We start from the raw sequence: 26695 nt of genomic DNA on the forward strand, positions 1-26695 counted from the left end.
ATGCCGGTTTATAAGCCGCGCGATCGCCTCAGGGGGGGAACAGTCTGCTTTCACTCGCTTCACAAGTAAGTTATTCCCTCCTTTACTTGTTGCACGTTTCTTACGGATCCGCGTTTATTTTCAGTGCCCCGGTGTGTGTTCTGCTTTTTTGATCCTCACGATATCGAGGATGAATCGGACGACGACGATTCTCGGGACGGCGCACCTCCTACACTGTCTGCTCACGTGATGCGATCGCACCCCGACGTGGATACATCCTTCCTGCCCTTCTTCCAGACTGACGCCGCATTTAGAGGTATCGTCAAAAGATTCACGCTATTGGCATCTGTTCACGATCAGGGAGTAGAGGATTTGCGACAATATTTAATGAGTCACTTTCACGATATGCTCGCCATATTGAGAGCGCAAAGAATACCCTTTAGGTTTTGCATTTGTTCCGATGTCTTAATGGTGAAGGAAACTCGGGGGGAGATAACCGCGCACATAGCCCACTTTATGGCGTTTGGTCGCGAAGTCCACAGCGACGGAACCATCGCGAATACCCTGATGGACGCGATTCAGGAGTCCACGGGGCGCGTCGAAAATTATCAGCGGGACGGGAGTGGGTTCGTGTCCACCGACGTCCAAAACGTTCAAATATGCATTTCTGCGGTGAAAACTAAAAAATTCGGATGCAATGGGGCACTTCCCGATCATTTGGCTAAGCGCAGGAACGTGCTGACGAATATTCATTTACCAGCACATAAGGAGGGTGAGTGTTTTAAATACAATACGCTCGCCCTCCTGCACCCGCAGGAAAGGAATTCGTGGAAAAAATGTGAAAACTATGCCGCGGAGTACTGGTGGCCTAGTCGCTTCCCCGTTTCCTACTCTGATCTGGACGAATTTGAAGACAAAAACCAGATATCCGTGTACGTATACGAGTACGTCGATCAGGGAGTGCACGTGTCGCGACCTCCAAAACTCGAGTATGAAAAGAAAATTCACTTATTGGCTGTAGATGAACATTTTTTCGGAATCAAGTCTCTCGAGCGGTTACTGATGAGAGACAAGAGGCGTTTTGTATGCGAGCGTTGCACGCGCTCTTTCCTGAAGGAAGAGAGCATGGCGAAACATCGTCGCCTGTGCGCGGACGTAAACGAAATCATATTGGAATTTTGCGAACCGGGCAAAAACTTTGTAGAATTTACTAAAATTCAGTACAAGCAGCAGTATAACTACGTCGTCGCGTTGGACACGGAGAGCGTACTCACGCCCAGTGGTGTTGGCATGCAGCGTCACGTCACCTCGAGCTTCTGTGCCGTGCTCGTGCGCACCCACGACTCGAAGGTGATGCGCATCAGGACGCACCATGGTGAAGATTCCGCGAGGCAGTGCGTCAGAGCTCTGATGGAAATGCGAGATGAGATGATCGCCCTGAACGCTTGCCCCGCCGAAATGGTGCTGAATGACGAGCAACGTGCGCGGCACAGAGCTGCCACCCACTGCGCGTACTGCGAGCGGGAGTTCGCGCAAGATCTACCCCGTGTCCGGCACCACGACCATTCCAAGCGTTGTACTGCTGGCGAGACAAATTACATCGCGACGCTGTGCAACCCCTGTAACTTGGCGTGCACGACGCGGGAAAAACTGCCCATCATGGTGCACAATCTGGCCTACGATTTGGCCGGACTACTGCGGGAATTTCACCTTCTCGAGTGGAAGCGAGCTCCCTTCATCGTGGCCAGTTCCATGGAAAAAATCCGATCGTTCGAAATTGGCACCTTCCTATTCAGAGATACCATGCAGTACCTAAATTCGTCGCTGGGAGAGCTCGTGGAAACCGTCAAATCCATGGGGGGCGCAGAGGCGTTCCAATGCCTGAAGCAGGTATTTGGAGACGACGACGAAATTTTGCTTCGTAAAGGTGTATTCCCGTACAGCCACGTTAGCTCGTTCGCGGTCTACGACGAATTGGCTCTGCCGGCAAAATCCGCCTTCCGAAACGATCTGACGGGGGAGGATATAAGCGACGAAGACTATCAGTACGCGCTGCACGTATTTGAACGTTTTGGATGCTCGAATCTGAGGGATTATAATGCATTGTACCTGAAAACGGATGCCCTGTTACATGCTGACGTAATGCAGCACTTCCGGCGCCTGTGCTACGACGCGCGCGGATTGGAATTGCTTCATTGCGTTTCGCTGGCATCCTATTCGTGGCAATGCGCTCTAAATTACACGCGGGCAAAATTGGAGCTGATCATCGACGAGGACATGTACCGGACCATCGAATCGGGTGTTAGAGGCGGACTCTGTCAGGCGAGCAGGCGTCATTTACGGGCTAACAACCCGCTGTGCAGTGGCTACGATCCCGATAAAGAGGAGGTGTACATATCGTACATAGATTGCAACAATCTTTACGGGTTCAGTAGGATAAAGCACCTCCCCGTCGGCGATTTCGAATGGGTCGAGGATTTTAGCTCCGTGGATTTTATGCGTCATCCCACGGATTCGGACGTGGGATACGTGTACGTGTGCGATTTGGAGTATCCAAAATCTATCCACGCGCTGACGCGGTACTTCCCCCTGGCTCCCGAGAAGGCAGTCGTTCCGAAGGAATGGCTCTCACCATTCCAGCGGGGGCTCCTCGAAAAGTTAATGTATCAACCGGCGAACAGCAAAAAGCTGCTGCTCACGTGCAAGGACAAGGTCGGGTACGTCGTTCATTACGCGCTGCTCGCGCTCTATTGTAGATTGGGCATGCGCGTGACGAAAATTCACAGAATTCTAAAATTTCGTCAGGCACCATTCCTGCGTCCCTACATTGAGGACAATGTTGCCAGACGCGTCGCATCGAGCACGACGTTCGAGAAAAATTTCTATAAAATCTCAAATAATGCGGTCTTCGGGCGTACGTTGCTAAATAAATTTAATATGCGAGACATTCGAGTGGCCTTCGATGAGGAGACGGCGAGTCGCCTCGGGAGTCGGGCGGAATGCGCGCGAATGGAAATTTTGTCCCCCGATTGCGTCATGTACGAAATGCGCGAAAGAAAAGTGCGATGTGATTTCCCCCTGCAGATTGGCTTCACGATTTTAGAACTGAGTAAGTTAACCATGTACTCGTTCTACTATGAAACCCTGCTGAGTAAGCTCACTTGTCCGGTGATTACCTGCTACTTTGACACGGATTCTCTGATCCTCGGCCTATTCTGCAAAGACTACGAAGATCAGTTACGTGCGATCGCCGACGAGCATTTAGACTTGTCTTCCTTCGATCGTGACCATCCACTGTACAGCGAGAGGAATCGCGGTAGACTTGGCGCGTTCAAAAGTGAAACGGGTAGCATACCCATTGAGGAAATAATATGCCTGAAAGCTAAAATGTATTCTATCAAATTAGCCGGGGGAAAACAGATTGCAAGAGCTAAAGGGGTCAAAAAGAACATTGTGCGCAAACACCTCCTCCATGATACGTACCGCGATACCCTATTCAAGCACGACAGCGTATCGCACGAACAGGTGTCAATAGTGGGAAAGAAACAGTGCATGTACACCATCCGAAATGTGAAAAGAAGTCTGATGGCGTACGACGACAAACGGTACCTCTATAATGACGTGGACTCCTTCCCGTACGGAAGCTGCGAATATGGTAAGCTCGAGTGGATGACGTAGATAGCGGGATTTCACACGGCATTCTTTCCTCCGCCGCACAGATAATGCAGAGGATGAGTAGGAGTAGCGTCATTTGACCTGCGTCACTGGAAGGATGTGGTACCTCGTTCTCTTCTCGCTCGTCTCGTGCGCGCTGGCGCTGGACGCTGGCAACTGTACTGCGAGCATCAAGCTGGAGAAGGATAAGCACACGTACGCGCACGAATGCCCCGGCGACATCTTGGCCATCAGAGAGTGGCACGTGGTACCTATGCGGTCCGGCATTAACCTGAATAGGAACGCTACTGGATCGTTGCGTACGTGCCTTCACTCGCTGGACGTGAGCGACAGCTACGAAGATATCCAGTGCACGCGGATGTGCCAGCTCACGGAGGACGAAATTTTTCTCAGCCGCTGTCCCGGAGACGTCTACATGATCCGTCACTTCCGTGGAACCGCGCCCAGCATCAAAGGAATCAACCTCTCCAAGACGGCCATGCTTTTCCTCAAACATGTACTCAATAAACGTTGAAAGGTATTTTTTTCCCCGTCTGTTCGATCTCATAGAGTTATCTGAGATAGGTTAGAACCATCTGAAGCCGCCGGCGAGCGACCCGCGCACCATCTGGCGGCGGCCACCCGCTAGCCCGGGTAAGTTTGAGGCCGCAGCGGGGGCGTCCGGCAGCGGCGGCGGCGGCGGCGGCTGCGGCCGCGGCCAATCAGAAGTCTGGGGAGAGTGATCAGTAGGCTTAGAATGGACCAATCAGCGGAGACGGTTAATTAGCATAAAGGGGCGGAGCTGTGCTCAGCGATATGCGTGCACCAATCAGCGTGTGAAGTGGGGGCAGAGCCGAGTAATTAGCATAAGGGGGGGCGGAGCTACAGTCAACCAATCAACGATCAGTCAAGGCTTAGCACGGGCCGCTCAGTGTGAACTGGGCGGAGCCAAGCCAACTAATTAGCATAAAGGAGTGGATCTACGGTCAGCCATTCAAAGATCAGTTGGGGGCGCGGTGGCCAATCAACGTGAAGTGGGCGGGGCTAATGGCGGCCAATCAGATGGCTTTGGATTTGGCTCGTGCTTGGATTACAAGTGGATTGTGTTGGCTTAGAACTGGATTGTGTTGGCTTAGAATCGGCCATCTTGGATTAGAAAAAGGATGTCGTTATAGCGCACGGTTCTTATGCCGCATGGTTCTTATACGGGCACCGTTATTAAGCCGTATTAAACTATACTACTCACCTAAGTATATAAGTACAGAAAAGGTAAAGAAGGGATCCAGAAGCCTTGAGGGACAGTTTAAAAAATTTATTACAACTAATTACGGGAGAGAACTAAGGTTTATTTACATGTTACAGGGGTCGACGTTTCGGCGACAGCGTCGCCTTCCACAGGACTAAAGGGGATTGTAGTGGGTCATCGCTTATAGAAGGGCGGGAAGAGTTACGAGAGAGGAGGAATCCGCACGTGGAACGGGTGCTGGTCTTGGGGGTTTTTCCAGGAGCTTTGTCCTTGGTCGTCACTGGGGAGTGGGGATCTGTAAAGATAAAAGGAAGAGGCGGCAGAAAGAACGGAAGTGGGTCGATGTGCTCAAACCTGATCATGAGCTGAGGCTGCGGACTGTGGACAATATGCCCGGGTCTTCGTTTATTGTGCATTGGAATTTATGGATTAAATAAGACTCACGTTGTTGTCTGCTGCGGTTGGATATGAAACTTGACTGTAAAATGAATACAGTTATGTCACTGAAGGAATGGCCGGGTTCGCGAAAGTGGCGGGAGACCGGGAGATTTGGAGGTACATATATATGAGCGAAAGGAAAGGGTACACAGCGACGGATTTGAGGTGTTAATAGAATACAAACAAAGGTTTATTTTACATAATTAAAACATTATTTATGAAATGGGGAAGTGTCGACGTTTCGGAGGGAAGCTCCTCCTTCTTCGGGACAGAAGAGGCAACAAGACTGTCCGAGGCCTTTATGGATCCAGCCTGCTGACGTAATCTTGTGTATTCGCGCCACCTGGCGTTCGTCGATGAGTCACGTTCTGGAAGGTTCGTTTGTCGCTGTCCGGTGTGGTGTCACTGCCCTGACGTACGTTCCGGGATCTTCTGAAGTCAGAGCTGGGGGTCATCGTCTTTCTTCCAAAGGCGTCGTCCGTGGTGAAATCATTATCCGGGAGTCCGGGGTTTAGGTCATCGTGTCTGAAAGCCTAAGGTGGCCTCCTCGGGAGGTCATCGTCTGGGGCGTTGTTGTGGCCGTGCTCGTGGCCCTGTTGCTTCATCAATAGTCCACGTAAGGAGAAGTCATCTATCGGGTTTTTCCGTAGCATTGTCCGTAGTGCGGGGATGTCCTCCAGCCATATCTGAAAGAGAAGAAGAACAGGGCGAGAAGGATGATAGCTAATTGTTTAAGGTTCTAACTGTTGACAGTACACCGGGATCTTCATTGATTGCCCGCAATCAATGAAGATCCAGGTGTGTGTGGCCTGTACGAAATATGTGGCCTGTACGAAACAGGCCACAGTCTGGTTGCCGAGTGGGTACCAGCCGACATCATTGCTCAGACAAGCTGACCCTCCCAGAGGCTGTCACTGCGGTGCTCTAGAAGATCTGCAGCGCATTCTTCTTCACTGCCCACACTACCAACCAACCTACCCGAAATGCACTCTCCAGAACTCTTCTTCAGCTAGACTCTCGCCCCTTCTCCCTATCAAAATTGCTTTGTCCATGGCCGAATCAAGCCCACTAACGCTCTGCGCTCAAATCTGTTTTGACCTTTCTGGCCACAATCAGACTTGGATCCTGACTTTGAAGGGACTCATTATCTCATTTCCCACATCACCCCCAGCAATGGGGTTGTAGGGAAAAGACGACCAGAAGTCCAAGTAGACAAATCGACTGACTAAGCACCCGACTTGAAGTTCGTATTGAAGATGATACCAACTCGTTGTTTCACGGTCTTTCCTTATTACTGCATGGTTAGGCATGTTATAGACTCGGCAAGAGTGTGAACGACCATATTCAACGGGAGCTCTTTAGGCGTGATCGTCTTTAAGACATTGGCGAATAGTCCGGTCGTATTCTTCAAGCAGATCTGGATCGCGGCGAAGAGTGCGGGTGAGCGCGTCCAGACGCCGACGAGCCAGGTCTCTGTTGTTGCCCAGATGTGTAAGCTCTCCCTTGCAAGCTGTGGAGGTGGCTGCCATGGGGGAATACGGGCCGGGTTTCCAGCACAAAACAGCTATAATGTGCGAACCCATAATCTTGAACACCGTGCAAAAGACGCATGCTAAGTGGTGGAATGATCGAGGATCTGTTAATGAAGTGTTGTTGAAAGTACGTGTCTTTAACGCACGAGAGGGCAGGATGATCACGGTAGCCTCTTATTGCTAATGCATAAGAGGTGGCAAGATAAAATCTCCGTCGTTCTAATGACCGTTCGTTGCACTCCATATAAATATTTTTTCTACCGGCGAGGTGCGGAATGCGCCCAGAACCAGACGAAGTCCTCGGTGATGGATAGGATCAGACGTCTCAAAAATGATTGACGTGCTGGACCATATACCACAGCCCCATAGTCAAGTCTTGAACGAACCATGAGAACATGGACCCTGTGAAGAGTTTCTCGATCTGCTCCCCATGACGTCTGTGATAGCACTTTCAAGGTTTAAGGAGTTTGTACATCTTGCTTTGAGGTGTGAAATTTGAGTAGAGAAGGTCAGTTTCTTATCGGAGATAAGACCGATAAACTTGTATTCCTGCTGAACAGCTAGGTCACGCCTGTCCAATTTAAGAGCGGGTTTAAGGAACACTCCCCTTACTCTAGAAAACGGAACACAAACAGTTTTGTCGGGTGTAAACTTAAACCCATTTTCGTTTGCCTGCTTGGTCAGTTTATTTATAGTGAGCTGTAGTTGCCGTTCGCATCTACTCAGATAAGTGGAACAGCATGATATTTGTAGATCATTCACATATAAGGGACAGCTAATAGCGGGAGGAATTGCATTCACCACAGAATTCATTTTAACTATAAACCTTGTGATACTCTGCACAGATCCCTGCGGAACACCATTTTCTTGGATGAATGGTTGTGATAATACTGTGCCAAGTAGGACCCTGAAGGTCATCCCCTCAAGCAAGTTAGCAATGCAGCGAAAAATACGGCCCCGTATCCCGAAAGCGTGCAGATCACGAAGGATACCGTAGCGCCACGCAGTATCGTGGGCGTTTTCCAGGTGAAAAAAGACCGATAAGCAGTGCTGTTGTCTTGCAAATGCTTCTGGGATGGTCGTTTCTAGACGAAGGAGATGGTCAACTCTACAACATGCGGCTCAAAAACTACGTTGATACTTAACAAGACACTGATTTTTTTTTCTAGATAATATACAGGGTGGTTATTTACCATACGCTCAAACGTTTTGCCCAGGCAACTTATGAGAGCAATTGTTCTGTAACTGGTTGGGCTGGAGGTATCTCTTAATGGCTTAAACAAAGGGAGAATCGTGGCTAGTTTCCAGCGAGAAGGGAGCTGCCCTTGTTCCCAAACTAAGTTAAAGAACTGCAGACTACATTCTTGTGCTTCGGCTGACAGGTGCGTTAGCTTTGAGTATAGTATGCGATCCGGTCCTGGGGTCATGTCTTTCGATGGCGAGGCCGTGAGAACCTCAATCATATTGAAAGGCTGCGTCACAGTTTCACAGCGTTTCCAGTTCAGAACATTACAGTAAATAATTCTTGAAGGTTAAAGCATGTGCTGAATAGAATAGTATATCTCCCGGTCAGGGTGGGCATTTCGCGCTCTCCTTTTTGGACCTCAGCGTTCGTAGATCCGAAGACGGCACACTACAAACCAGCGTTCACCGTAAGCCCTGTGACAAGGGGAATTTCTTGAACTTCGATTCCCATCATCCGGTGGAGGAAAAACGAAGCGTCGTGAGAAGCCACAGGTCTGACAACTTCGGCTCGACTACTGAACTACGCGCAGCCGAAGAAAGACTATTGCCGACTCATTGACTAAGCGAGGGTACCCGAAGTCATTTATTGCCAACACAATACGACGGGTGCAAGAGAAGAGATCGCACGACAAGCGTGATCACAGCCAGGGCAGTGTGTGCATTCCGTATGTCAAAGGCGTGTCGGAGTCTATCCCCCAAGCGCTCCTCCCCCTCAACATCAAGACGACCTTCAAACCTGTCATGAAACTTCGTAGTTTAATCTCCAAACCTAAAGACGCTGTCCCACCCATGTCCCAAAGAGGAGCTGTGTATGAGATAAAATGTCAATATTGTAACGCCACATACATAGGCGAAACAGGTCACACATGTTATACCCGGTTAAAAGAACATAAACGGGATGTGAGAAATGCAACAAATGCGACAAGGTCGAAGACAGAACTACCATTGTTGGACAATGGACCATATTTTTCACTTTGAGAACGCGAAGATTTTGGCTGGTGAACAAAGGTGGGGTCCCCGGAAACTCTTGGAGTCATGGCATATACGGCGTGACCCACTTGCGTGCAATGTCAACGGCGGTCCTCTCCCAGACATGTACAGCCACCTCCTTAAACTGGATTAGATGTCATTCTCTCGTGTGTGCTCGCCCTGATGATGTCTCCTGCATGGGGGACGAAACGTCTGTTGAAGTAAATTGTTGTTTTGTTACGTGAAGTCGGTGTATCTGTACTTCTTTTCGTTATGTCTAGTCCCGGCTTGTGGAACATTTTTGCATATATCGAGAAGTGAGCCACTCCCCGATAGACTACCTTTTGCTGTCTTTTAGACTGGGAGCTCGCGCTCGTGAATGACCCTTGCGAGCTTGCATCGTCATCACACTCCATAGAAGTCATTTGCTTGGGTGGCGATGAGAAAAGTTGAGTGATGAGAGATGGCAAATGTTGGAGGTGGATCTGTACCTCTTTGGTCTTCACTTGTGTTTCTCTCTTTTATACTATTGCTTCTGTCTGTGTGCACTGTGTGACCAATTTTGGTTTTTGTTTGAGTGCTGCTACAAATGACTTCTCGAAAAAGATGGGAGATACTTTATTCCTGGCTTCAGGACAGCTTAAGTGTTGGGTAACTTTAACATGCAAAACATATTTTTCATACTTCCACTATGCACATCATCTGTAGAGATGCACATCTCAGACGGGTGCTCTGAGGAGCAGTTGACGCAGCAGTCTGGCCCTTTACATTCTTTAGTCTCCTGGCCAGAATGACCATATCGTGCACAACAAGCGGAGCCACGGCACGAGTCCGCGACGTGGCCAACGTGTTACACCTGTTACAACGGAAGCACCTGAGAGGGTTTGGAATATAGGAACGCACTTCAGCTGAGGTATGAAACTTTCACTTTCAATTTCTAAGGGAGTGTTGCCTGGTCAAATGTAAGCACAATGTTCCTGGTTGTTATGTACTCGTTATTATTCCTTATTATTATCATATAATAATTACCAAATTCACTGAGCATGTACGAAAGTAATATGCTCTTCGCGGTAACAAACTATAAAAGTCCATTGCGGTAAATTGTGATACTCAAAACGCAGACGGTTTTCACCATTGGCATCTGTGGAGTCTCCAAATAAGCTTAGTAACCCTTTGCATATCAAGAATGATATGAAAAGCAACAGAGGGACAGAAATTCGGTGGTTATAGCGTACGGTTCAAGATATGTAAACACTTCATCCCGCATGTGCTGCGGTTCCGGCTTACCGCCTTGAAGGTATTCCAGGCTTTCCTATGCGCTATCGTTCGCTGCCGGCCCTGGCAACATCACTGCCTACCACGAGACATGCAGTCTATCTGAAGTGTGTCACAGGGAATCTGAAAATACGATATCAAACATATTTCAAATTCAGAGTTGCATCTACTTCTGAAATGCCACTTTCCATTCACAAAATATTCAAGCAAATTGTTTTCTTTGATGCAAAACAAACGTACGCACGCACGCGCATCAATATCAATATATCATGTTACATAGCATGTCATCGCGCATGATGATATGAATATCATCATGCGCGCCAAATCAATATACAAAAAAATAACCTTCACGTACCTTGCTGAAAGAAGCCTCCACACGTTTTTTCGCTATCCTTCCGGAAAATAGCGTGCACTGGATATTCCGTGTTCCGATTGAAAATCCGTGGCATGATTGTCTCCAGAAAAAAATATCATGTTCTCCACAGAAGCAAGAACGCGAATGTCGTCAAGAACCTCACGTATACACACGTCATCCTGGCACGTCATTAAGAAGCGACAGCAGGACGAAGAAAATACACACGAACACCTTGGCATGGAAGTCGGCATGTAACTGCTCTAAGCAGAGGGGAGGCAATTCCAAGAACCACAAAAGCGGGAAATTCGACCCCTTTCGAACCAAGGAAAAAGGGAGAAAGAGGGATGCTTCGCTCGAGCAGATAAACTTACTGCGGCCGTGAAAACGACACCGATGTTGCATGTTTTCCGCGTTGTTTTTCGTAAACCAAATATTCCATCTTTTGTAGATTCTTTGCAGAACCTTTCATTGTAATGGCGTCGCCAACCTGTTTGAAGCTCATAGGAGCAGAAAGTATCGCAACAACCTCTGTTTGTAATTTTATCTATTATTTCTGGCCTCTAAAAAATATTCAGCGCGTGAACTGCTTCGGTTTATCCTATAAAATCCGTGCTCATTGTGTTTTAAGATGGTTCATCACATAAAAATCTGCAGTGCATTTTTCACACGAGTACTGTGATTTCTTTTTTCATATTACCAAAACCCCCGAGACTAGGGAGCTGAACAGACACTCGCGGAAGTAGTCGTTTGTTTTCGTTGTTCCGTATCTAGTCGCGGGTTTTAAAAATATGAATTATAATCACCAGCCCACTTGCTTTTTACCAATTGTTTCATTGTGATTTTTGTATAACATCTGTATTGGTGCACAACTTGTTTGCGTTTACTGTGCTAGCAGAGCTCTAATTTTTAACCGGATATAAATGAACTGATGCCTTCGATCTATGTGGATGACCCGAAATTTCATGTAACGTTTTGGCGTTACGCTTTGGTGTAGCGTTAGTTAAAGTTATCAATTTAATGAAGTTAACATGATTAACTTAAGTCACCAAACTAAATTGTACTCCAAAAGCCTTGCGAACCTCTCCAACGAAAAGGGTCCCTGAGAAATGCCCACCGAAGTTCCCAATGCTGCAAGGTGTATCAAGGTGCGACGCCCTAGGTTGATACTAAAGATAAGCTGAGGTAACCCCACGGAGAGCTACGGTCTGGTCTGAGGTCTTGAGGCGGAGCCTTAAAAGAACCACAGCCAGGTCTGAGGTTCTGAGATTGAACCTCAGAATTGCTTGAGGTTACCTCAAAGAACCGAAAATGAGGTCTGACGCCCTGAGGCAGAACCTCAGAATTTCTTGGGGTAACCTCAGAGGGCCCACAGCCGGGCTTGAGATCCTGAGGTAGGGCCTCAGGATTTCGTGAGGTAACCCCAGGAGAAATTCAGGCAGTTCTGAGTTAACCTCAGATAACCTCAAGGTAGCCTGAGGTAACCTCAGGATTTCTGGGGTAACCTCAAGACGTTTTTCCAATAGGGGCAGAAACCCGTGCATCATGCATTTCACGGGCATTCAGGATTCGGTCGCAATCAGCATCAGACGTACACTTTATGAGGAGGTCTTCCGATCGTAACTTCTTTATTTCAGAAATGTTTGTCCACAGGAATGTCACTGCTCTTTCAGGTGACATCTTCCCAAGAACTACCGTTTTTACATTTTCTGATGCCATGACTGCCAGTACAATGTACTTGGCAATAAATGGCTTTTGGTATGATAACTTTGGTTCGGGCACGCTTACCGCTCCCGATCGGAAGGGAGTTTGAGTAGTTAATCATGCGATGTGTGAGGAAATATATCATGTTCCGATTGGTCGTCCACACTTCACATTCATACATGTGGGGAGGTCCCGACAGCCACCGTTCAAGGCTTCTATACCCTTCGCTTTTCATCCCCTCGGCACGGTACGGATAACACATTGGGACTGGGAGCTGGGGTACGTGCTGGCGCCACTCACCAAACACCAGTTCAAGCCGGTGCCCTCTGCGGGGGTCACGCAAGTTTCTTGCTTGTTCTTGTATCTGGTGCTAGCTGTCTTGATACCTCGACAATGTACTAATTAGTTTCGTGAAACACGTTCATTAGGAGTCTAAGCTATTAAAGTTGTCACTCACGCCTAATTATTACGTACGTACCTACAGTGTATACACGATACCATGGGGTTGCCAAATACAACTCATTCGCACTATGGTAATATCCTTAAAGAAGTCTAGATACTGCTCCTGGGACCTCAAACGCCATGCATTCGAGATATGGGCGCAGAGCACGACTTCGCAAACAGCAGGTGGATGCAGTGTTCGTGACCCGTAGCGATACGACAGTAAAGTCTTCCAATCAAACAAACAATCGACTGGCTTTATCAAACATAACTGCAATTCCAATAACAATATCTTTTTCGCTTGTAAGCATATCACAGCTGGGTTGAGGGTATGTGACGTTCATGATGCTCTTCGCCAGCTAGCTGCAGGTCGGCACCGGGAAAGCATATTTGCACGAATAGTAACCGCAGAGGTGGTATCAACAACGTGTTTCGGTATCTGCAAAGCATCCCGCAAATAATCATAGAAAAACACTACAGCCAAGAAGCCTATGTGGATCGAGCAAACGCTCCTTGCAGGGCAATCGCCCTCCCCCTGACGTCCACCGAAGGGGCTCAAAAAATATGGCCGGATGGTTGGGAGTTGGTGGTGTTTAGAGTCCCACAAACCCATGACAGTCGTCTGTAGTCCGTAAATGTATCCTGCATTGTTAGCCGGTCAGAATGGTGGTCACAATTAACGCATTAGGTACAAGCCTATCATTTCAATTGAATAAAATATATCAAAGGTTTCATGAATGTCATATGGCACGCTTTTCATTCATTCCGTTGCTCAGTGTTTCGTTTCGGGGCGTCATGTGGTTAGGGATCACCCATGGAACTCACGGCGAAGGAAGATGTGTGGTACGGGTGGGCGCAAATATCAGAGAGTGCCCCCAGGACCAAAAAGTAGATGCGAGCCCTGGCTCCCTGCCACCATCAACAGTCGTCATTCCCATATGCTCTGTAGAGAGGTCTTGAAAGAACACTGACATCACTTGCGTCAATGGTATAGACCTGCTGAACCACTGCCGTCATAGAAATGGCGACCCCTATGTCTGTTTCGGAATAGTATGTTTAAGAATATTTAATATATGTGGCAGCTTTCCGGAAATGAATGGTGGTTTAAGATGGAGTTCGATATGAGCTTCGAGAATACCGTTATAGTTTCAAAAAGTGAAGGTACCCCGGAGCAGCCCTTTATGTAGGATGACATCATGACTGCACCGCGATCCTTGTGACATTGTTTGACACAGGTTCCTTCTTATTTTCGTCCGTGTTCCATTACACATACTTCTTCATGTACTGACAGCCTCGATTTCTGGTATGACCATCTTACACATTTATCTGCCGGAATTGCGTCGAAGTCTTGAAGCTTTGATGCATATGTACTTACTGAACTTTCCCCCGCAAGCCCGGAATGGCTGTATGTCTGGCTTCGCAGACTCTCCTCGTAGACCGTAGACCAGGAACAGAAGAAAATACGGAAGCCCGGTCATATTGATTGCGAGACAGGTGCAGTACTGAAGAACGCAGTTGCGGAAATCTGCTGCCGTATCTTTACGGGAATGCGAGCGTTAATGAGGAGTAGTTCTGTTTAAACATATGCGAGCCACGTTTGCCGACTTCGCCTACAGTTCCTCTATATATGACACACCTTGCACCAAATAAATAGGAAGGAAGGATAGAGACTACTGATAGGTACTGTCGGAGCTTGCACAGACATTATAGGCACATTCAAAGTTTCATACATTATGTCCTTGGCGCATAGTGAACAGGAAGGAGGAACGAGGAGTTTCTCCTGTAGCGCACACGCAGTCACCAAGCCGCATCCCGCCTGGTATGTGACACATTTCAGGAAGCAGAAGCAGAAACAGCTGGACCGCTTGGTACATATCCTCTGCAGGCGACAGAAACAACATACGGACTAATGCACTAAAGCGCACGAATAGTTATACGTTACAACCATTCGCTTCACACCTCTAAAACCACATATACACAAGGTGACTGAAGAACAGTACATCGCCTAATTGTCGTAGATTTGAAAGATCCAACATCTTCCCCCAATCAGTGCGCGCAGAGAACTGCCATATACCTTATCACTTACAGGGACCGTAAAGCACTCGTGTGCTTACAGGGTCGTGTACGCTGAACCAACACCACCTAGATAGAGAAAGCCTGCGCATTGCTTCCTCTCCTTCCTTCGCTACGTGGACATATATAGCCAAAATTCGTCTGCTACCGCGATTCACTGTTCTGCGAATTGAAGAACCCGCAAATGTTTGCAGCTCACCTGGAACCTGCAGACCTAAATATTTAGACAAAAATTGCAAGACCCCTTCCAGAATATCACTTTTGAGAAAAATTGAGACCGTTGCGCTTTATTTCCAATTTTTTTCCATTTAGTACGCGAGTGGTGCAAACGACTGCCGTACATCAGTGCACAAATAGATTGTCCCATGGCGCACACCTTTCTGGTCTTGCCTTTACACTCAAATGATGGGTGTTTTTTAAAACACCCTTCAGGTAAGTGTATTCCTAATGAAACGCTCTTATGATGTGCGTTTAACAACAAAAACACCCTTAAAACGGGAGTATTCTATTGAAAACACCTTTTATGATGGAATTGTTTTCTGACAAATATTCCCTCTCAAATAGCTAGGGCAATACAAACTTCCGCTGCAGCGTGCCGGGACCAGTGGCCGCGACATCAGTTCGACATTCTTGCTTCTATGGCAAGCACCACCCTGAACATAGCAGACTTCCAGCCGTTGAACGTAAACCGGAGCGCAATGCGTCGCAGGCACGCCTCGTTAGCTTGGCAACACTGTGGGACCTGCGTGAGTACCGAAGGTTGAAAAGACCTCGGGCATCCACAGTAGCCTATATTGGCGTGTCAGACGGATCACATACTGAAATACAATTTGTTGGGGCACTTTCGTTACATGTGCTGGGGCGGGAAACGTCTGTAACGGGGTAGTTTCATTTTAAATCGAACAACGTGTGAAAGTCGTATTTTTTAATTCGCCCAGAAAAAATATATGTTAGAGGACAGCTCAAACGACGCAAATCGCGCCACGTGCGATGCCCGTGCGTGTAGTAGTTTCCGCGCAGGAGAGGGGGAAAGTATGAGGCTGCTTGAGCACGCTTTCTTCTGGACCGACTTTGACGTGATCTAGCACCGCTAATTTTATGTCTAGGAACTGGAGGTTTTTTGTGATTATAGGCTACACCATAGACACTGTCGACAGTCACCCACGGAATTCTGAGAGACACAGATTTTCTGTTAAAAAATGCCAAACTTGGCGTAAACGTTCAAAAAGGCCAAATTTTGTTACCAATTTCCTTCATGACGGAACCTCTGAGAACATCGAGCTTAGTGCCATTCGATAGGACACTGAAAGAGCTTTCGTGCTATATAGAGCTCATTTTTTTCAGCCCAGTTATTTCTGTGTTATTAGCTTGAGAATCACATATAGTAGGCGAAAATTGCCAATGTTGGATCTCAGTTTTCTCAAAAATGCCATCTTCGATTTTCTTGATTATTTTTCAAAAGGTGGCGTCATGTCTCTACTTTAGACGCCAAGTGAGACAATCTTTTATTTTGGCTTGAGAGACGCGCAGCGATTTTTTTTTTTTTGTCAGGCAGGGTGCACGAGGCTGCGGCCTTGCGCGCCCCACCTACAAGCACGCGACCTTCAACCTCTTCTTTGCTACATGTGTCCCGCTGACGGAGAAATCAATGACCACACTGCGTGAGCTTGTTGTAGTGTCCCCGGAGCATCACTTTACGTTTACCCAATGGCCTCCCAGTTCCGTCAGCCTCATTCAAACCGTGGGAGAGTACATGAGCTTCCTGTGCGCCCTTGACGAGAAACCCCAGTTCGACGAACATACCGACAAAGCAGTGAGAAGAAACGAAGTGCTTCGTAGAGATCTTTATCCACTGGTAACATCTTAGCTTTTGTTTCGGGTTGCCACCAGTCCCCCAGGAAGTGTGAAAGTCACATCCTTTTCATTGGTAAAAGAACGAAAAACGGAAGTTTCGAGCAACGTAAAATGTGCCCATTGCGAGATCCCTGCAGGTGGTGGCTGCCACCATTGGATTAGCATCATCCGATAGCTTTACACATGTCCTTTCACATGATATAAAGCGAATGGGTTCAAGCGCATGGATGCTAGAAGGACTACTGAAGACCATACCGAGGGTTTAAGGTACCTACGGCTACCGGAAACGAGGGATTTTAGTTATGCGTTGTTCTGTCGGAAATTTTGATTCCCACGGTGACACTGACACATCTCGGTGAGGGCGAACGTGTTATACTTGAGAGCAGCAACTGTCATCACAGCGGTCTTACGGGTTTTGTACCACTCGTCGTAGTTCCGAAATAACGCTACGGAGCATAAAACTAATTAAAGAGAGCATGCACACCTTCGGAACTATCACTTATTGCGCCCAAGTTAAGAGGCGACTGCAACCACGCGACCACAAATTTGTATTCTCAGGTGTTGTAACTTTCTGTCCCCTGTGGCCGTAGTTCTGCCTTCTTAGTATTAACTCGCACGGCAGCCCCATAGCATGTGTATGTGCATTGCCTCAAGCACATGTGCGGGAGAATAGTGAATATGCGCACGTGCGTATACGCACACGTCGTGCGTGCGACTTCCATGAAAGTGCGTAATAGCAAGTTCAAGTCGCCCACGAAAGTATTGCCCTGCGTCTCCAAAGGAAAAAATAAACATACGTACCATAAGTGCAAAATAAGTACATAATGCAACATCTGGGCATTAAACTACAAAGCAAAGACTACGAAGCAAAACGCGCTCGTAAACATACGAAGGGCGCCTTTGTGTGGAAAAATCGCTCCGCGGAAAGGTAGCCCTACGTCTCAATTAAAAAGAGAAAAGGTACTTTACCAGTAGCGCCAAGTACCGGCATAATTCTGCCCCTGTGGAATAAATCGTGAAAAATATTAAGGCTTTTTAGAAATAATTAAGATCGAACTTGCAAAATTTTCGCGTACCACTCGTGGTTTTGCGATACTAGGCGGACAAAGAATGCGCTTGAACCCAGTCACTTTATATCATGTGAAATGTCATGTCTAAAGCTATCGGATGATGCTAATCCAATGGTGGCAGCCACCACCTGCAGGGGTCTCGGAATGGGCACATTTTACATTTTTCGAAACTTTCGGTTTTCGTTCTTTTACCAATGAAAAGGATGTGCCTTTCACACTGCCTGAGGGACTGGCGGCAACCTGAAACAAAAGCTAAGATGTTAGCAGTGGATAAAGATCTCTACGAAGCGCTTCCTTTCTTCTCACTGCTTTGTCGGTATGTTCGTCGAACTGGGGCTTCTCGTCAAGGGCGCACAGGCAACTCATGTACTCTCCCACGGTTTGAATGAGCCTGACGGAACTGAGAGGCTATTGGGTAAACGTAAAGTGACGCTCCGGGGACACTACAACAAACTCACGCAGTGTGGTCATTGATTTCTCCATCAACGGGACACATGTAGCAAAGAAGAGGTTGAAGGTCGCGTGCTCGTGGGTGGGGCGCGCAAGACCGCAGCCTCGTGCACCCTGCCTGACAAAAGAATCGCTGCGCGTCTCTCAGGCAAAAATAAAAGATTGTCTCATTTGGCGTCTAAAGTAGAGACATGACGCCACCTTTTGACAAATAATCAAGGAAATCGAAGATGGCATTTTTGAGAAAATTGAGATGCAACAATGGCAATTTTCGCCTACCATGTGTGATTGTCAAGCTAATAGCACAGAAACAACTGGGCTGAGAAAAATGAATTCTCTACAGGACGAAAGCTCTTTCAACGTCCTATCGAATGGCACTAAGCTCGATGTTCTCAGACGTTCCGTCATGAAGAAAATTGGTAACAAAGTTTGGCCTTTTTGAACGTTTACGCCAAGTTTTGCATTTTTTAACAGAAAATCTGTGGCTCTCAGAGTTCTGTGGGTGGCTGTCGACAGTGTCTGTGGTGCAGCCTATAATCACAAAAATCCTCCAGTTCCTAGACATAAAGTCAACGGTGCTAGATACCGTCAAAGTTGGTCCAGAAGAAAGCGCGCCCAAGCAGCCTATGACTTTCCCCCTCTCCTACGCGGAAACTACTCCACGCACGAGCGTCGCACGTGGCGCGATTTGCGTCGTTTAAACTGTCCTCTAACATATATTTTTTCTGGGCGAATTAAAAAATACGACTTTCACACGTTGTTCGATTTAAAATGAAACTACCCAACGGTGACCGGAATGCGTGTTTGCAATTAACACCCACGCTTGCTACGAGTCAAAGGTACAAGGTAAGTTCCTAATATCCTTCCCTATCAAATACTGTGTTTTTAACTCAGGTTATCCTGTATAATGCGATCACTTGCTGAGCGGAGCTGTGAAACTAGCATAATTTTTCTCTCACGAATTAAAACACAATTTTTAACACCACATTCCCAATTCAAACTGGGTGTAAAAATTGTGTGTTTCGACGTGCACACCTGTTTCAACACCCCACTTTACACCCTTAATGATCGACATTAGATGAAACGTGGTGTATGTCGATATCACATCTTTAGTAACGCTCTTCTTGCACCCTTTGCGGGATAGAAAATGTAAACGAAATCTATTTCCCGCCCGAAATTCAAATAAGCCGGGGTAAATCCTGTCGACCTATTTTCCGTCGTACGGGTGGTAAAGCCAAGCTCCGTAATCCAGGCGTCCTAATCTTTATGCCTTTCGGTAAAAGATACCAACATCATGTTGAAGTTGCGATTAACCCGCACAGTTATGTTCACCTGGGGGTGATAAGGGGACGTCTTTACATGACGTATGCTCAACGCAGAGCAGCTGTCCCCAAACACCTTACTTGTAAAGTACGAGGCGTTATCCGTGAAGAGCTGGTCCGGGAATCCAAACCGGGAAAAAAACGTCCAGCAGTCTGTCCAAGATCCGAGCGGACAGCAACTTCCGCAGCGGGTAAAGCTCAACCCACTTCGTGAAGCGATCTGTAGTAACTAACATACTGGCTACCACGGGGACTTCTGGGATAAGGACCCATTACGTCACATGCGACTATCTGTCAAGGTTTCTGGCTAACAATCGGTTGCAGGAAACCGGGAAGCTGCCCTCCACGCGGCTTAGACTTCTGACATATCCGACAGCTGCGTGTATACCGCAAAACATCCTGTCTCAAGCCTGGCCAAGTCGCGATACGACACAATTTAGGATAAAGGCGGGGTCCCATAGCCTCGATTTGAGCAGCAGCAGCAGAGCAACAGCAGCAGAGCTGCAGCGACACGAGCGGTCCCATAGCACTGGGCGTAAGCAGCAGCGCTGCCGAGCTGCAGAAATTCCCTGCTGCTCCCGTATCCGAATTTTTGGTTGCTGTGCTGCCGTGTTGCTCTGCAGCCGATCGTGCACGCCAATCAGAAGTATTGTTTACGTATGGAGCTGTTCGGTTGTGTTCAGTGTAGCAAAGCTGGTGAGTGATGACTTGTTTTCTTTTACGTCGGACGATGTGCAAGTGCTTTTACAAGCGTGCCTTTCAAGTGCAGTGGTTTCACAATCGACTCAGAAGCAAGGTTCTATCATAACACTCGCTTTTCTTGTCATTTTCATTATATGTATATGCAGTTTACTAGGATTACTACGAATAAAGTGTTCAACCCAACCCGCGTTATCGGTTTATTCACGATGCGTATCATAAAAGGATTATAGAGGGGTGACTTTTCAGCACCGTGAAGGCGCCATCCTCATTAGTACTTTGCAGGAGCCGTGTAGCTTCTGTACCTGTGTGTTATCGTTTGTTCAGGGTCATATATTGCCGACAAAAAGCCTTGAGCCATGGTTCCCATCAGTGTCAGTGCTATCAAGCTTCCACTTTGTCAGTCTTCACTATGTTCTGTCCGAGTGACGATCTACGAGAACGATTAATTCTGGAAGTCCAAGAGAGACCCCCCTCTCTGGAACAAATGGGATAGTAGATACAAGGATCGACATGAAGTTTCCAGGTTATGGCTTGAAGTCCCGGAAGCGATGAACCATCCAGAGATGACAGGTAAGAAACACTTTATTGCAGAGCAACTTGAAAGCAACACTTATAGCAAGAGTCTCAAAGAGGTTTGGCTAGCTGTGCTTTGCTCTTCCTTCCTGAGTACTCTTACTGCTTAAGAACAGTGAAAGTGTATTACGTATTTTGCAGCTTTTTAAAAAAAAAACAGAATTGAAATATGTGCTGCTGTATTTTTTTTATACATTGGGTATGACTTTCTACTGAGTGTCCCATGAGTGTTCAAGTGGGGCTGATAACCAACTACCCTATGCTCATCCAAAGAGACAATGTGAACACTGTAGTTGGTTTTCTGTTCCTCATGCACTTCAAGCATTCTACCTCAAGAGAGAGCCTGCTAGCATGGTGTAGTCACTGACCATATATCAGATACGTCTACATGTGACAACATGAGTTCTTCATGAGATCTTCATGAGATCTTCACAAAAACAAAAATGATGCAGACATGCATTTCAAAGCATTGGAATTGGTTCATTCCATACAACGGCCAATATGTAAGAAGATGATATGTACAAGACATCCTTGCACACTGTAAAAGAAAATAGAAAGTGCAGGTGGAGGATTGCAACCATACAAGGATGAACTTAATCGTAGAAGGTTTCCTATTACAGCAAATTTCTTTAATGTGTGTCATATAAAGCTGCTGTGCTTTGGATATTGATATACTCTCGATTGTTATTTGACAACCATGGAACAAGCAGCTGTGTATAAAAGTTCCTTTTGGTTGGTGTCTGTAGCCTGCACCCACATGAGGTTTTGGAGAATGTCAGGGTTTTTTTTTTTTCCCGTAACTAAGGAATTTAGGCTGTAAGTTCTAAGTTGTTGAGACACAACTGTCAAAAGAATATGATATGTATATATTTTTTAACCAGAGACTAATCCAAGTTTGGTTTTGTTTGCGTCAACACAAAATTTCTTGAATAGCTGGTAGGCTGAATGACAATGCGATCAGAATTATGAATTTCTGTTAGAAAGAGTGCAATTCATTAGGCTGCCACTGTGTTGAAAATGTACAAAAAGAAACATTATATAGCAAAATGTTTCAAGTGTGTATTACGCCTGTAAAAAATCATGTTTGTATTACATTGCTAGCGGACAAGAAAGGTCCCTTTCACATGAACCCCTTCACTACATTAAACTATCATTGTAATTGTCAGATCGGCTTCACTACTCAAAGCTGTGTCAGCACATGCTCTAATGGGTATGCCTTTCATTATTTCATGGGCCATCATGGGTAGTGCAGAAAAGAGTGCTCACAAGATTAGGCACTTCACATGCTAAGTCTGCACATCAAATTTTGAGTGCACAACCATATGGTGTGGAGCACGTACTTGCTTGCCCTAAGCTAGCAGAAGTTCCAAAATACATTTTTTGCTCGCTTAAACAAAAATAACATATCAATGTGAGTGCACAAAAAGGGGCAACAGACTGACATGAAGCTTTGCAGGTCAGTGCTTTGTCCCCTTTCTTTTCTGTACTTTTGCCAGATGTATTGGGAATGTTCTAAAGCAAAACTCTTGGCACTTATTGAATTGTCCACACAGCAGCAATGATTATAATGTGTTGTAACCATGGGTATAAGCATACAAAATGTAGGTTGCAGCTAGTTCATGTTTACAAATGTATAACATCTTAGTGTTTCATTTACTCTTTTGTAGTATAACTAGCAGCTCTATCTGTTACTTTACAGGCTACTACTTACAGCCCAATAAGTGTAATTTGATGACTTTTTGTTTTTGTTTTGTTTCACTTGTAGTGTCCTAGCACAGTTATGCCATTTTATAAAAACGAAGGATATCTCATGGATCCTAACAGCACAGCGGGGAGTTCATCTAAGGTCATCCTGACTACATGTGAGACTACAGAATTTGTGTAATTCCTGCTTGGAGGAAATATGGTAGTGTACCAAATTGAAGCCTCGAGAAAACAATGCTTGGCAAGGATATATGAAAAACATTGCAGTAACTGAATAACTTGGTAGTTACATTTTGCAGTCACTTTAAACAAAGGTGACAGCTAGTTACAGTTACAAGACATTTTTACGAAAAAGTTACTAGCCACACTTACAAATTACTACCAAACACTAGTAGATGGAACTACCACTGCTACTTATTCGTATGGGAGGCATCCATTTAAAATGCCAGTGTAAACATAAAAAAACAATACATCATGCATGTACTTGTCAAAATGCTTTCAATTCTATGTGCAATTTCTTGAGCCTTCTGAACGTATGGATAAAACACACGCACACATGTTCAGGCAGTCAGAACTGCGAGAACACTACAATAACATCATCTTTGCTTATTATGCTAACACACACAAATAAAATTGTTCAGTAGATAGACTACATTTAAAACATATTATACATTATGGAGTACTCTAATGGATGCACTTGTATCATATCTACAGTGAACATGTGCAAAAAATCATGGAAGAAGCTCTATGACAGCTTCAGGAGGAGCTATACAACTTCCAAAAAAGCTGCAGCTAGTGGTGCAGGACTTGATGACATCCTTGAGGCAGAGCAGAGTGGAGAAGCCCACAAGTGGAAATTCTACAGCGCTCTCCTTTTCCTCAGGGATGTCGTCGCCCCAAGGAGGTAAATGTCACTGTCTTATGTACCACTGTCAATGCATCATTGACATGGGTCCCAGCCCCATTAACGGTAATATATAAAACGTTGAATGCATATAACATATATAACGCACTGTCTTGTCATAGGACAATATCCAACCGTCCCCAAGAACAACGTGCAGCGACCATTCAAGACCTTGCACACATGGAGCCGGAAGTTCAGGTAATGCTAAATAAGGTGATATGCTTGTACAGGTTACCAAAGAAGTATGTAAATCATATTATTCAGCCCTAGTTAACATGTAAGAGAGTAAAATTCTAAATACCCAACCTACTAAAATAATCAAGACACATTTTAGCAGAATGCTAAATAATTCAACACAAAAAACACCAATGTATTAATTACAAGAACTTTGTTTTATGCAAGGAAGTCTTGCAATTCATGAGTTGATAGATGTTTCTAACTGTCCTCTTTGCATTTCAAAGTACAATCTTCTCCACAACTTGAATTGTTCTTTCACGTCTTTTTCTACACTTTCAGAGTACAAAGTAACTCATTACGTTTAAGATATTATAATCCATAAAAATTTTGTGAGAATGATGGGTAAATTGATACAGTCACAGTGCATATGACTACTCCCTCGGGACTCCCTTTCATATCTTCCTTAGCTTCCACAAACCCTCAGCATTCACAAACCTGCCATTCAGGCAAACACACTGCTCCTTGTACTACTAAGAACTTAAAGCACCCTCTGCCCATGCAAGCCATGCCTTTACTGCAGAGGAGCCAGGGTAGCACGAAATACCTTACATCTTGCGGATGTAGGTGGCATTTAACCAAACGAAACAGATCATAACCTTCCTACATCCCCCCCAAAAAATAAATGAATGTGAATATCCCGGAAGCTCATTTGAAAAATAAGTACAACTTACAGCTCAAAAGTACTTTAAGATGCTGTACGCTGAAGTTTAAAGTTAAAGTACTTGTAAAGTTACCCTCAAAAGAATGTATGACAGAACAACTCGACTAGAGTATGATCGATATATAGAGCCTGAAGTTTTCAAAAAATATTTTTCTCTAAATTTCGGGGGTAAAAGTCACGTAAATAATCATGTGCACAAAATTCCTGTGGCTTTGGGTGAAAAAACTTCTACTATGCTAAATTCGGGGCGAAATCGGGCTCAGTTGCTTTATTACTAACTGTAGTGGTTTGGTAGTAGTTTGGGGATGTAACTGCATTTGCTGCAAAACAAGCACAGGTAAGTTAGTGCATTCCTACAGACGTCCAGTGAAGGGAATCTGCCGGGCAAAAATTGGGTTTCATCCGAAGGACTCAAACAACAACAACTTTATTTTCGGCCTTGGAGAGTGGGGAGTTTCATCGCAACAGGCGATACTCTACCCCAGTGCTTGGTGGAATGGGGGGAATAAAATAACGTGCCCCTTTACAATAACGATCGAAGTCCGATGGTGTCCAGAAATGTCAGAAGACCTTTGAGCGCAGAGCGTTGCTGGGCTGGATTGGGCCAGGGACCAAGCAATTTCGGTAGGGAGAAAGGGCGAGAGTCCAGCTGACGAAGAGACTCTGAGAGTGTGGTTCGGGAAGGTTCGTAGTGAGGGCAATGAAGAAGAATGTGCTCCAGATCCTCAAGAGCACCACAGTGGCAGCAGGTGGGAGAATCAATTTGTCTCAAGCGGTAACGCCACTGAGCTGTAAAGGCCACATCGAGGCGCATGCGGTGGATTAATGCAGCATCCTGACGAGATGTGTTTCGTGGCATGCGGAAAGCGAGCGTGGGATCAACTCTGTTCAACATAGAGGGGGGAAGAATGTCGGTTGTCCGTTGGCGGGAAGCCAGGGGTGTCACTAGACGTCGCAGAATTGAACGGCGGTCTCCTCTGAGCAGAACAATACGGGTCCGGTTCCGAGACGAGAGTGCTGCTTCTGCGGCGCTGTCGGCCTGCTCGTTCCCCACGACACCACAATGGGCTGGAACCCACTGGAGAACTAGCCTGTGGCCTGCGGCGTAGATAGTGTGGTAAGCCATTAACACGTCTGTGACTAGGGGTGCGGATGGGCCTCGTATGCCGGAAGTTTCAATTGCTTGAAGTGCAGATTTGGAGTCTGTAAAGACTGCCCATTCCCGGGGTGGAAAATCAGCGATGTGTTGTAGAAAGAAAAGGATGGCATAGCTTCATAACTAAGGACACTATACCGCCGGAAGCCCCCTGGTCTCTACCGGTACCGCCCACTTTTGTGCGCCTCCCAAACCTTCTGCAAAGAAGAGATCAGGTCCCCCCTCAAGTCCTCCGAGCCCATTTTCATGCTCTGGTAGACGAGAAGTTTTCTACGTTTACGGCAGCATATACTGATGGCCCATCCCGAAACAACAAGTCCGCCTCAGCCTTCGTCATTCCATCCGAAGGCGTCGTGCACGGAAGACGCCTTTCACATCCAACCTCCTCCGAAGGACTCAAACTTCAATTCGAGGTGCAAATTCGGGGAAGAATCGGGTGAAACCCTAAAACTCCAGGCTCCAGTTACATGTATAAAAGTGGAAAATGTGGAAGCACTAGGAAACGTAATACTGCACATGTCAGATGTTCTAGCATTTGTTCAAAATCTTATACACAATGAAGGTTTCGAGAACTTTTGAGAACTTTATGGAATTATTCATGATGACCATATACGTTGACAGCAAAAGTCACAGAGCACTAAACTGCATGCACTTCTTTCATGCCTTAGGTGGACGTTGCTGCAAATGAGGACATGGGCATTGCAGAACATGATTATTTCTGTGCTGGGCCATCCAGGGCAGGCAGTGCTGTGCCATCCAGGGCTGGTAGTTCTGTGCCATCCATAGTCGCAGGTGAAGAAGGCACGGTGGAAGAGGAGGAAGAAGACGCGCCTCTTGCTTCAGCAAGTGCAGCGCACAGGCCACGAAAGAGATGGCGAGTGTCTCAGACAGACGACAGCAACATCGCTGAAGCTCTCCGGGCTCTGACGGCTGAGTTGCATTGCTCAACTGTAGAGCTGAAAACCGCTGTAGATGCCCATGAACACTTTGGGGGTCTTGTGAGTGCCCTGCTGAGGGAGGTTCCACGAGCTTTGCAGCACCTGTGCCGGGTTACAGTCTTGCAGATGCTGGAGTCATTCATGGAAGTCAAGATTGTGCACATTGTAACACAGCAGGAAGTGTTAGTAATCATTACTTCCACTCATATATTGTAG

At 46.4% G+C, this 26695-nt stretch overlaps 1 protein-coding gene across 1 annotated transcript; it reads left to right on the top strand.

Annotated features, from left to right (window-relative positions):
* On the top strand, positions 1 to 26695 carry LOC135375986 (uncharacterized). Its single transcript, XM_064608613.1, has 6 exons — positions 1 to 65; positions 125 to 1062; positions 22645 to 22741; positions 23298 to 23487; positions 23610 to 23685; positions 26210 to 26695. Coding segments are annotated over exons 1-6 (1788 nt in total). The 5' UTR covers positions 1 to 64.

The sequence above is a fragment of the Ornithodoros turicata genome, unplaced genomic scaffold (genome assembly GCF_037126465.1).
Source record: "Ornithodoros turicata isolate Travis unplaced genomic scaffold, ASM3712646v1 ctg00000967.1, whole genome shotgun sequence".
Classification (NCBI taxonomy): domain Eukaryota; kingdom Metazoa; phylum Arthropoda; class Arachnida; order Ixodida; family Argasidae; genus Ornithodoros; species Ornithodoros turicata.